At 36.5% G+C, this 13,103-nt stretch overlaps 1 protein-coding gene and 1 pseudogene across 3 annotated transcripts in view; one reads left to right on the forward strand and one right to left on the reverse strand.

Moving 5' to 3' along the window:
* Positions 1-716: 716 nt before the first annotated feature.
* Positions 717-835, reverse strand: LOC118605635 (annotated as a pseudogene).
* Positions 836-3,030: 2,195 nt separating this feature from the next.
* The window catches only part of LOC107512345 (immunoglobulin kappa light chain-like), a 69,377-nt gene continuing 59,304 nt past the window's right edge, over positions 3,031-13,103 (forward strand). For 2 of the 3 annotated variants that reach the window (XM_036224272.1, XM_036224273.1), the window contains exons 1-2: positions 3,031-3,163; positions 3,358-3,655. In XM_036224272.1, the coding sequence (XP_036080165.1) occupies positions 3,115-3,163; positions 3,358-3,655 (347 nt within the window). In that variant the 5' untranslated portion in view covers positions 3,031-3,114. The remainder of the gene's footprint in view (positions 3,164-3,357; positions 3,656-13,103) is intronic. The other variant, XM_036224271.1, reaches the window with a different exon arrangement.

Below are 13,103 nucleotides of genomic sequence, written 5' to 3' on the forward strand. Positions count from 1 at the left end.
ACATTATGCTGATACCAAAACCTGGTAAGGATAACATGCATGTGCGCGCGCGCGCACACACACACACACACACACACAAACTATAGAACAATATTGATAGAAAATAGAACAATGAAGGCCTCTGGTAGTAATGGAAGAAACATGGCTTCGACAGAGAAGAAGTATAAAAGCCTTTGAGATGTTGGGATGGTGTATATCTTGATCTGGATAGTAATTACAGGGCAGTATCAATATTGATGGATTCTTCCTGTTCTTATATTTCATAATGCAATCATGCAGAATGTACTCTTTAGTGTCTTGCTTCTTTCAATAAACACATTTTTGAGCTTCAACTATGTTAACATGACAGCAATTTGTTTCTTTTACTACAGAATAATTATCCTTTATATGAATATACCACAATTAATTTATGTATTATTTAATTAAGGAGTACTTTGCAGCTTTTATTAATAAAGATTTGTTTGGAACATTCTTGTAAATGTCTTTTGTGGAGTTATGCACTCACTTCTTTGGATATATTTTTAGAAATGGAAGTGCTGGGTCATAGGGTTGTTATAGATTTGGCATTGGCAAATAACTGCCAAACAGTTTGAAATGGTGAACTTATGTACACTACATCAACCATTTAATAAAAATTTCAGTAGCTGTAAATCCTTTCCAATACTTGGTGTTGTCAAACTTTTCTTTTCTTTCTTTCTTTCTTTTTTTTTTTTTAACGCCTACAGCACCTGGTCTTCCTAGGTGGTCTCCCATCCAAGTATTAACCAGGCCTGACCCTGCTTAGTTTCTGAAATCAGACAAGATTGGACATGTCCAGGGTGGCATGGCCATAGACAGTGTTGTCAAACTTTAAAAAAAAATTGTATTGATATATCTGAAGTGGTGCCATGTTTAAAACTTAAAATTCTCTTATGACCAGTGGTATTGAGTAACTTTTTATATGTCTGTATATACATGTCTATATATACAATTGAAAATTTTATTATAGTGTAATTTATATTTTTATCTCCTGTTTGTTTTTTGTGTTTTTTGTGTATGTCCTATTTAATAAAAATTTTTCTATCTTTAGGCCCTAAAGAAATTCTTCAATGCTTTCTTCTAGAAGCATCATTATTTTACTTCTCACATGTAAGTGGTCTACATATAATTCAAAATTTTGCCTTGTGTTTGGTGAGTCAAGGTTTTGATTGCTCATGTTATTTTCATTCTATATCAAATAGCTCTTTACAATTTATTGCAAAAGAACAACAGCAAACAAACAGACAAACAAAAAACACCACCCAAAACTATATTCCCCTCTAGTGCCTCTATTAGAAATCAAGTGACTGTGTGTGGGTCTTTTCTTGACAGTTTGTTCTTTTCCATTTGTCTTTTTGTCTATCTTTGTACCTACAGTACGCAAACTGCCTTAATCGCTGTAGCTGTATAATAAGTCTAGAAATATGATATTTCTAGATTTCCATGCAAATTCTGGAATCACTTTTTCAACTTCAGAATATTCTTAGGGGATTTTAATTTAATTTCATTGAGCCTATATGTCAAATTTGGGAAAATTGAAATTCTAAAAATATTGAGTTTTGTATTCTATGAACATGAAAGACTCTATTTACTAAGCCCTTTAATTCACAATACAGATTTATGTATTGACATTGTATGCAGAGACCTTACTAAATTATTATTTCTAGTGGTTTCTTAATAGATTTGATTCTTTAAGAATTTTTATACACAATTTTATCAGCAATTAAAGATTTTTTTATTCCTTTCTATATCTTGTAACTTTCTTTTTTTTTCTTGGCCTTACTGCATTGGCTAGGACTTGTGTTACTGAAACCCCAGTGTTTTTTCCTAGAATCCTCCTGCCTGTGGGTATTGGTCCAAAGAAATGCACAAGCAGGAGTTTGTAGTATAGAATGAAAAAAAAAAGTTTAATATCAAATCGGCCAATTTGGAGTTGGGGTGCTTATGCTTCTAAAATCTCAGCTCTGATGGTATATAAGTTACAAATCAAATAGAGCAAAATCACAAGACACTGTGGCTTAGAGGTTTGGGGTTGTGATAGGAGCTGATTGGTCAGGGGCGAGGTAAGAATAATAATTTCTTCAGGTCTGAGGATAGCTTTGAGGTTTCTTCAGGCATCCCTGTCTGATCTCATGGGAAAGTAGCCAAAGGGTTGTTCCACCTTAGTACTCAGGAACTGAAACATAGGTCAAGATGTTATCTTTAACCTGCCGAAGGTCTGAACTGTGTGACCATTAGTCAGGTTCAGGCTACTGTCTTCTGCTGCTTCAAGAGCTGCTGATTATGTGGGGGAAAGGCTAGATCTCTGAGAGGTATATACATACAGAGAGAGGGATATAATTTCTAGAACTAAGATTAAAAACTAAATTTTATCAAAATCATAAAGACCCTTGGTTTTACCTATAGTATAATTCTGATAGAAGTGGTGATAATGGACATTTTAGTCTTTTTTACAACATGAAGAGTAAAATGTTCCATATTTTATCATTGAGTATAATGTTTGTTTGTAGGATGTTGATAGAAGGTTATCAGATAAGGTATTTTTCCATTATTCCTGGCTTGCTGAGAATTTTTATCATAAGAAGATGTTGACTATTTTTTTCAAATTATTTTACAGCTACTACTGAGATCGCTAAGCAAGAAAGGTGTATCTGGAAGATAAATTTCTGATCAGCTCTTCAATCCAATCTGACCCAAAAATACACCAACAAAAAAGTCTGGGGCAAAGAGAGAAATAGAAATTATGAGCATTTATTTTACTCCCAACAGGCTTGTGCCAAACACCATCTATCTGAATCCAGGCCAGCAATGAGGTGAAGGATACAGGAAGTAAATTTTGTGAAGGATACAGGAAGTAAATTTTGTGACTTGAGAAAAATTCATCCCTCAGGCTGAGCTAACAAGCTTTTCTGACATGGCCACCTGGGGGCTGTTTGCTCAAGTGTAGAGAAGAGGCAAATGATCTCTGCAGCTGGAAGCCCAGTTTGCCACTGCTTTGCATGTTACTCCCAGCCCACTCTGCTGACCAGGGCCCATATCAGTGCCTGGGGTCAGTGCCTGGGGAAGAGCTGCCTCAGTTAGGACACAGAGTGAACCATGGAAGCCCCTACTCAGCTTCTCTGCCTCCTGTTACTCTGGATTCCAGGTGAGAGAAACTTGGGGTGGTTCCATATGTCAGTGAAAAATTTGTCCATGTTGGGTTCTGTGACCTGACACCTTTGCTCAGCAAGTATAATAACTAAAGCTCAACATGGACCTACAATCCTGGTTCTGCTGGGAAGACAATTGGGTATGATCCAGATTACACAGGTGACTTTTGTGTTTTATTTCCAATCTCAGATACCACTGGAGACATCGTGATGACCCAGTCTCCAGCCTCCTTGTCTTTGTCTTCAGGAGAAAGAGCCACCTTCAACTGCAGGGCCAGTCAGAGTGTTAGTAGCTACGTAAACTGGTACCAGCAGAAACCTGGGAAGACTCCCAGGCTCCTCATTTATGGTGCATCCACCAGGGCCACTGACATCCCAGCCAGATTCAGTGGCAGTGGGTCTGGGACAGAATTTACTCTCACCATCAGCAACGTAGAGCCTGAAGATTTTGCAACTTACTACTGTCAGCAATATCAAAGTTTTGGTCTCCACAGTGATTCATCATAAAACAAAAACCCCCATAAGTCCTTTAATGTTTATTTCATTATACCAGCTGCTTCCTTTATAAGTAGCTATTATAGTAGTTACATAGTTTTAGCATCTCTGTTCTATTTGGAAAGGTCCTGGCCAGTTTAATAAGACACTATCATCAACAATAAACAAGGATTGTAAAGGGAGAATTAAAATTATTATAATTCACGGATGAAAAGACTGTATGCAGAGAAAATTCAAAATAATATACTATTAGAAATAAAGAGAAATGGGTAATGATTGGATTCAAAGCCAGCATTTAAGAGTCAATTTGATTTCTATGTAACTGAAATAATGCTGAAAAATTAAAATTATAAAATACATCTTTTACAAGTGCCTCAAAAACATCAAATATTTAGAAAAAACTAACAAAACACACTGAAGCTCTAGAATATTATTCAGAGAAAATAAAAATCGCTACATAAATGGAAGGTCATATTATGTTCAAAGATTGAAAGTCTCAGTATCATAAAGATGTCAGTTCTTCACAATATAAACAAAATTAAAACCCCAACTAATTTTTAACAAACATTTATAAGCTAATTATAAATATTTTATGTGGCAATGTTGAGGATTAGAAAAACCACAACAAACCTGAGGAAGCGCCAGAATGAGGACTTACACTGTTGGATGCCAAGACTGTGGTACTAAGATGAGCTCAACCAAGTTGTCCAATAGAATAGATGAGAATATTCAGAGACAGACCATGTATATATTGATACTTTTAATGGTAAAGATGATACTGCAGAGCATTATAGAAAATACAAATGGACAACAGGGTATATAAAAGGTGTTCGACATCAGCGGATGAACTTTAAATAAAAATTACAACGAACTCACTAAATATTCAATAGGATGCTTTAAAAAAAAACTGAAAAGATCAATGATACCAAATAGTATGACAGGAAAGGAGCAATTAAAATGTTTATGTATTGTCTTTGGAAATACAAAGTGGAACAAGTTGGAGAACTAACAGGAAAATACACATACCCTGTAATCCAGCCCTTTCACTAAGAAGCATGTATAGATGTACATTGAAGCAAATACACAATATTGTTCATAGCATTATTTGTGATGACCCCAAACTGGGAACAGCCTGTCAACCAACATCAGAATAAATAAAATTAGTCACCTGCATACAGCGAAATTGTATATATGGATGCAGATAAACAGACCTGCTGCTACATCTAAGAACATGAGAGAATCTCACAAGTATAATAAAGTAGAAAAATTATAAACAAAAAGATTGTTGTCTATGATTCTATATTTTAAATTTACAATGTTAAAAGGCATGTTATGTTAAAACAAACGAAAAAAGAAAAGTTGCACCAGACCAGTTAAAAAGGCCAAGAAAAACTTTATTCAAGTTGAGAGGGGACATCACTTGTAAAATTCTTAATCTTTTAGCAAGAAATGAAATAGGATATCTTTTGAAGAGTTAATCTTTTTAGTAAACCTAGTTAAGTTTTCTTGCTCCTGTCTTTGGAAAAAAGGCCCTCTCCCTCAAATCCTGATAATTGCCCTGATTACTCAGATCCTTTGGCTATTGATAAGGGTCATCAGCCCATTGTTAGCAGAAATGGTGTTAAATCAAACTGGGCCCTTAGAGTCTGAGAGGGGAGGAGACTTTAGGCCAAAGGATTTTTTACTCTTTAAGAAATGTATTAACCAAGCCCATTTCCCTTTACTCTCTTAATAGGCAAATCAATAATAGAAATTAATAGATATACGATTTAAATAATGTGTTTGTATCTTCTTCGCCTTGCCTAGGGACTGAGGTGGTGCTTCAGCAGGAAACCCAAGGACCCACCCTGAGTGAAGCAGAAAGGAAAAGAGTTCCATGAAACCCCTGTAGGCAAAGGCTACAGCCATTCTCATCAGGAAGCAGATACCGAACAAAGGACCTCCCATCCCTCAACATCTATACTAATAACAAGGGGGGTTTATGACTCTTAGAAAAGAGTTAGGTAGTGTTGTGGCACGTTCGAATCTAAGACCCACGAAGCAACCATGCAGGATCAGAGAATCAGCCCTAAGCTTCCAGAGGAGGCAGCTTATAAAGCCTAAAACCACATCAGGCAAGCAGGTTTGCAGAAGCAGAAGTTAGCCATTAGTATATCTTTGCACAGGACATCTCCTAGAACTACACCCTGGTTAGACAAGCAAGCAGATTATGTAAAAGTGAAAAATTCTCAAGTAAGTTAGTCACAAAGACAAGACAGGGAGTGATATCTTCCAGCGCCAGCTCCCAAGAAAAAAAAACAACAGCACCACCAGGATTCAGAAAACAGAACTGTCTACCAGACCCTGTTTGCTATAAGATTTAAGAGTCCCTCAGAAATAATATATCTTTGTACTGTTGTGGTGCGATCAAATCCAAGACCCACGGAGCCAATTGAAATGAATTGTGAGCCTTTATTAGCCGGGCAGCGACTGACTCTACCACACAGGGTTAGAAGAGATCAGCCCCGAGCTTCCATTAGTCGGCAGGCGACTGACTCTCTACCACGCAGGGTTAGAAGAGATCAGCTCTGAGCTCCCAGAAGAGGTAGTTTATATAGCCACCAGCACATCCCTGAGCAGATCACCACACCCTGGTTAACAGTTGGCTGTTAGCATATCCTTGATCAGATTACCCTGGTTAACAGCATTTCCTTGATCAGATTACCGCACCCTGGTTAACAGAATCCTTGATCAGATTACCACACCCTGGTTAACGGTATCAGAAGTAAATGCTTAATGCTGGCTTACTGGAAAATTGTCCACCCATAACAGTACCAGACATAACAGTCAACCACTGCTTCTATAATCTGCTTGTTTGTTTAATGTCTAACCAGGGTGTAGTTGTAGGAGATGTCCTGTGCAAAGATATACTAATGGCTAACTTCTGCTTCTGTAAACCTGCTTGCTTGTTTGATGTAGTTTTAGGCTTTATAAGCTGCCTCCTATGGAAGCTCGGAGCCGATTCTCTAGTGGGGAGAGTCAGTCACTGGCTAATAAAGGCTCATAATTAATCTCAATTGGCTCCATGGGTCTTGGATTTGAGTGAACCACAACAATTATAGAAGCAGAAATTGGCTATTATCGTCTGGTACAAAGATATATTGTTTCTGGGGGACTCTTAAATCTTATAGCAAACAGAGCCTGGTAGACAGTTCTGTTATCTGCATCCTGGCGGTGATGTTGTTTGTTTGTTTGTTTGTTTTCTTGGGAGCTGGCGCTTGAAGATATCACTCCCTGTCTTGTCTTTGTGACTAGCTTACTGGAGAATTTTCCACTTTTACAGTAGGAAAGTTAGGCGGTTTCGAGTCTGCCTGCAAAGACACTGAGGTCATCCGATCCTAGAAAGGGTCCGCCCTAATCCACCCACAATTAAGCAAGCCAAAAGGCATTTTTTAACTCACACAAAGAAACCAGTAGGCAGAGATTTAGGTGCCAATTTAAGCCAGTCACTCGCACCTGCACAATGAAGAATTCAACAACCTTTAACTCACCTGAACCTCATTATACCATTATTATAATATGATACATATGCACAGAAGTTCATTACTATCATTATAACAGACTGAATTCTGGGAACAAACATGCACAGAAAGCAAAACAATGAATCACTGAGTCCTGTAAATCTTAGTTGTCAACCAAGGACGCCCACCCTCTAAGAAAAGTAACCACCCACAGCAAAAAGGGATAAAAAACCTGAAAGCTTTGTTACCAGGCTTTTTTAGCCATGCTACTTTTGCTCATGCTCCCTTCTACATTTGGAAGTGTACTTTTGTGGTGTGTTCAAATCTAAGACCCATGGAGCCAATTGAGATTAATTATGAGCCTTTATTAGCCGGCCGGCGACTGACTCTCTACCACGCAGGGTTAGAGAAGATCAGCCCCGGGTCTTTGAGGCAGTTTTATAAAGCCTTGGACTACATCTTAGGACAAAGAGAAAGGAAATTACAGAAAGCAGAAGTTAACCATTAATGTTCTTTACAAAGATAAATGTATCTAGGGAATTGCTAGATCAAACATAGCCTGGCAGATAGTCTTGTTATCTGTATCTTGGAATGTTGTGCCTCTTCCTGGGACTTTGGTGCCTTGAGGAATCACCCCCTTGTTACTGATTTACTGGGAAGTCTTCACTCTTACAGTTTCAAAAGAGGCAGCTCACAAAACCCAAAATTATATTAAACAAGTAAGCAGTTTACAGAAGCAGAAGTCGACCATTAACGCAATACAAATACATGACCTCGTACTACACTCTAGTTAATAAGTGAGCAGATTACAGAAGCAGACACTGGCCATCTTCATATCCTATACAATACATTTCCTAAACCCACACCCAAGCAAGTAGGACAACTTCTGGTATCTTAAGATATTTCTTCCCTGTAGCTGACTTAGCTAGTTGGCTCGCTTTGAAAATTTTCCACCCTTAACACTTTCTAATAAAACCTTTCTTTTCTACTGTATTTCGGTGTCTTGCTCAATTCTTTGTTTGAGACATCAAGAACCTGGACAACATGCTAAGAGAGGATCCCTACTCTCCAGTAACAAAGCCGATCTCAATAAGGGAGAGAAAATATTAAAATGGGGGAGATACTATGCAACTTATTTGAAACGAAAGGCAAGATAATTTTTAATGCTGGATGAACTAATGAAAAAGTACTAGAGAATGTTGGTAAAAAAAATCCGCACATATACGGTCACTTAATTTCTAATAGAGGCCCTATGATTAGACCATCTGTGTTTGCTAATTGTTGCTTATATAAAGTAGGTGCCTACCCTCCCACAGAGACTGAGACTAGGTCCCATCGTTCTTGATTACATTTCAAAGGAATGGTTCTCAGGTCCTTGAGAAAAGCATCCCTAGGTTGTAGAATATTTATATATCAAAAAGTCAGAGAAAGAATTTATAATTACAAGTTTTCTAAAGTAAATGCTCTAAGAAAAAGGAAGTCAGAAGACTATAATCAGCTTGAAATTTAGTCAAGCTGAAAAAACATTAACTTTTCAGTCAGAAGCTGTATTGAGAAAAAGCAGGGTTAGTGACTAGGAGGGGGCAAAGGGAGATAACAAAGGTATTTTTCTGAGTATGGTTGGTAGTTACAGAAGTGTGTTCACTCTGAAAAATTTATTAACCTGTGTGCATATGATTTGTGAATGTATATGTGTATTTGAGATTTAGTCTACCAAGAAGCTTATTAAGGAAAAAATCTATAAAGCATATTATTCCAACATTTAATGCAGCTAACTTATTTTAGTCTCATCAAATTATGTTTAATAATAACATGAATTCATTTTTACATGTTACACATGACTGAATCTCACCAAATGTAAAAGGTTTCAAGGATTACAGTACACACAGTTTTATTGACCTCAAGATCACAACAGTCATCATTCCATCTTCTTGTCCTAGGAAGCATCTAAATTTTAAGATATGCAAAATCTATTGTATAATAACAATGACTCCTATTTACCCTAATTTATAAGTGACTTCAAAGAATAAACACAATTTGCTTCAAATTTTTTCTATCGATATGCATTGAAGCCAATCAGTAGAAAAGTAAACAAAAGCATGCACATTATTATACTTGCCACACTATTCTGAGAGACAAACAAGATGCAGATAGATCAGGGACAGAAACTGAGGTCTTCCCCTAGTTGAAGACCAACACATAGAGTTCTAGTGAGCCTATTTTAGGACAAAGCTATTCCTCAATAATTCTAACAATGGATCATCTTAAATGTACAAAATATATCTCAGAAGAGAGAACCCCAAGAACTAGTTCCTAGATATCCTCTTTGGTTTCTAATACTCATTTACTCACGTTTTCCCAAGGTTTCTTTGCTCTTGAAACTCCAGACATTTTACTAATGGCTTCATTGAGATGTATTAATCATACCATAAAATTCACCAGTTTAAAATGCACAGTTCATTGGTTTTTAGTATATTCACAGAATTGTATGATCATCACCACAATATATTTTGAGACTTTTGATCACCCCAAAAGTAACCTTGTACCTATTAGCAGTCACTTCCAATTTCCCCTGGCATCACACATCCTCAAGCTCTAGGCAATCCTTAATCTACTTTCAGTCTCTGTAGATTGCCTAGTGTGGACATTTCATATAATTATACTATATCTGGGCTTTTTTGACTTGCTTCTTTCACTTAGCATAATGTTTTCAGGGTTTGTTTATATTGTAGCATATATCAATACTTCATTCCTTTTTATGGTTGAACAGTATTCCATTGTTTGAATATACTACATCATTTTTTTCCATTCATCAGTTGATGGACATATGAATCCACTTTTTGACTAGTGAATAACCCTGATGTGGATATTCACTTAAAAGTTTTTACAGGGACATGTTTTTTATTTTTCTTGGATATGTGTCTGTAAGTTGAATTGTAGGATTGTAGGATTGTATTTGAGGAACGCCAGACTGTTTTCCAAAGCATCTGCACCATTCTACATTCCTACCAGCAGTGCGAAAAATATATATCATTGCCAAACTATGCAATGATAAGAAAAGATGGCTTGGAGAATGAGTTTTCAGAGGGCTACAATATACAGTAAGTCCTCAGTTAACACCGTTGATAGGTTCTGCCACTTTCAGTGAAATGATGTATAATAAAACCAATTTTACCGTAGGCTAATTGATATAAACAAGAGTTAAATTTTTATGTCAGCTCATCAATGTTATAACAAAACATCATTGAAGGAAATGACATCTCAGTGAAAATTTATTGTAAATTGGTTTACTTCATACGTAAGGATCATTTTCTAGATTTTCTGCTCCATTGTATTAGCTGATCTGTGTATCCCTTTACCAATAATATGCTATTTTAATTACTGTTTCTTACATTAAGCATTGATATTGGTTAGTGTTAGTCCTTCGAGGACCTGCTATATCAAGATATAAGAAAAATAATTTTAAGGTAGCTCAAAGTTACCCATTAAATATCCTGTTAATTTTTCCAATTAAAAAAAAAAAAAAAACCTGAGCCCATGTTATTTCTGCCTCTTGGATACTTTCTAATTTCCATTGTATCGAAGAAGAAGGAACAGGCAGGGTAAACAAATCAAGAAATTGAGTAAGATAAAAACTGTCTCAAGATACAAACTAGGGAAAAGAAATCAAAAAAAAAGATGAGGAGTTGAAGAAGGTGATATAAAAATTTCCTGTAGGAAGAACAGAAAATTGGGGGAGGCGGGGGGGGGGGGGGAGCGGCGGGGAATGCCTTCAAAGTCAAATCATGCCCTGTGAGGATGAATCCTCTCGCCCATAGTTTCTTGAGTACTGTTCCTTCCTACCTGTTTCTCTAAACTGGAAGACATGTAAACAATGAATAGAAAAGAATAGGATGACTGCTATAGACACTCATATTCAAAAGGAAGGACACAGCACTGAATATTGTATGTACCATATAGCAACAGCTTCCTATTGGGATTTCCCAATTCCAGTCTTTTTTTCCTCCCCCAAGCTGTACTCCTTACCCATTTAAGCTGTTTCATCAGATCAAATCCCAAATAATGAATCTTAAACAGCATCTTTGCTGTTGACCTAAATTCTCATTATCCTTTAAAACAGTTTAAATTTCTTTCATGAATTCTTTGCTATTTTCAATTTATTTTGATTTTCCTTTACCAATTTAAATAACATTGTTATCCTCAAATAAATTCTAGTTTTGTGTCGTTTTCCTCAACTCTAAATTCCAAATTCTACTGTTAGGGGAATTGGCCTTAGAATCTGATCTCTGATTGAGAGAACATTCCCAGGCTTGAGCTTATACCAGGAAAAAAATTCTGTCTAAGCTTCTTGAGCTTATATCTAATTAATAGTTGTGTAAGCAATTACTATTCTTGGTCAGTGCTGCCTGATGTTTCATATACTATGCTTATTGTCACTCATAGTAGTCACTACCAGAGGAAGATATTTTATACTGAGGACTAAGGAAATACTCCAGTAATTTGCCCAATTATAAGAGAGGCTTAACATAATTCTCTTACTAACTGAAGACACTATGGGAGGAAGTATCCTGGCATGATAGCTCTAAAGTATTCTGCTTTGGACCTGAAGTTCCCCAAATAGTTCTACACAAGATGACTTTGCATGCTTTACCAAAAGCATTTGCCTACAGACCAAAGTCCTTATCCATGGGCTGCTCACTATCTAAGGATAGGTATCTATCTCAGCCTTTTGCAGAATGGGTATGAGGAGCTCAACTCTTCTGCATCTGGATACCGAGTGAGGAAAACAATTAAGAGAAGCTGACAAGTAATAATGAAAATTTCTTTCTTCTCCTTGTAAGATGAATCTAGAGTATACTTTAAAGTCTGTAATGGGGTTTCTCACAGAATAATCTAAGAAAACCATGAATGTGATGTGTTAAACCTCATTGTGATATTATAGCTCATGTGATTTCTTTTTTTCATTTCAGATGCTAGTAGGGAAATTATGCTGATCTAAATTTGCAATTTCCAGACAATTCCTCAGGAAAGGGAGTCAGCATCAGCTGCGAGGCGAGTCAAGACATTAGTAACTTTTTGAATTGGTACCAAAAAAAAACAGAATAAGTTTCCAAGTTTTTTTGATTTGCATTACTTCTGTATGCTGGTGTCCCTGCATGGTTTAGTGACAGCAGATCTGAGACTAATTTCATCCACACAATCAGCAGACTGGTGACTAGAGATGCAGGGAATTATTACTGTAAACAACATAAGAGATAGGAACTGGAACCACGCACCCTTGGTTGGAATTTTGGCTCTCTTATTTAATAGCTGTGTGATTTTTGGCAAGTTACTAGATTTTTTTTCTTAGTTTCTCATCTGCAATAAAGGAATAAAGAAGAAACAATACCAAAGGGCTGATATGAAAATTAAATAAATGAGCGCTTGTAAAGTTTTTATTTTATATTGAGTGGCAAACTTACTAATTACTCAAAAAGTATTAGTTGCCATTTTTTTCCTTTAACTTGTCCATATGTAGATACAATATTTTTCACAATATCTTTTATTTCAAATTATTCCATAACTTAAAAAAATTATTTGAAACTTCTACTTTGTTAAACAGCAGAATAGCTTATTTTGAACTAACCTGCTAAGAACAACCTATAAAGCTAGATGAATATAAAAACATATTGGAAGAAATCAGAGAAGTACCATGTATAAAGGGCCTGACTCTATTTTTAGTGCTTGATCTCTGACAGTTTTTTAGCCCCACCTGTAACTTTCCCTTTTGCCCTACATCTGTGCAAGTGCTGGAAAATTCAAAATTCACAAATCTCCAGGCCAAGCAAGGAAACTTCTTCCCAGTACCACTCTCCAGTCATTATGAAAGCTCAAACTTCTGCCTCACTCAAGCCAACCTGGAACTGCTTGTGCACACTTTGCTCTCTCCAGAAGTCCCTTG

This window comes from Rousettus aegyptiacus, unplaced genomic scaffold (assembly GCF_014176215.1).
Source record: "Rousettus aegyptiacus isolate mRouAeg1 unplaced genomic scaffold, mRouAeg1.p scaffold_m13_p_7, whole genome shotgun sequence".
Classification (NCBI taxonomy): Eukaryota; Metazoa; Chordata; class Mammalia; order Chiroptera; family Pteropodidae; genus Rousettus; species Rousettus aegyptiacus.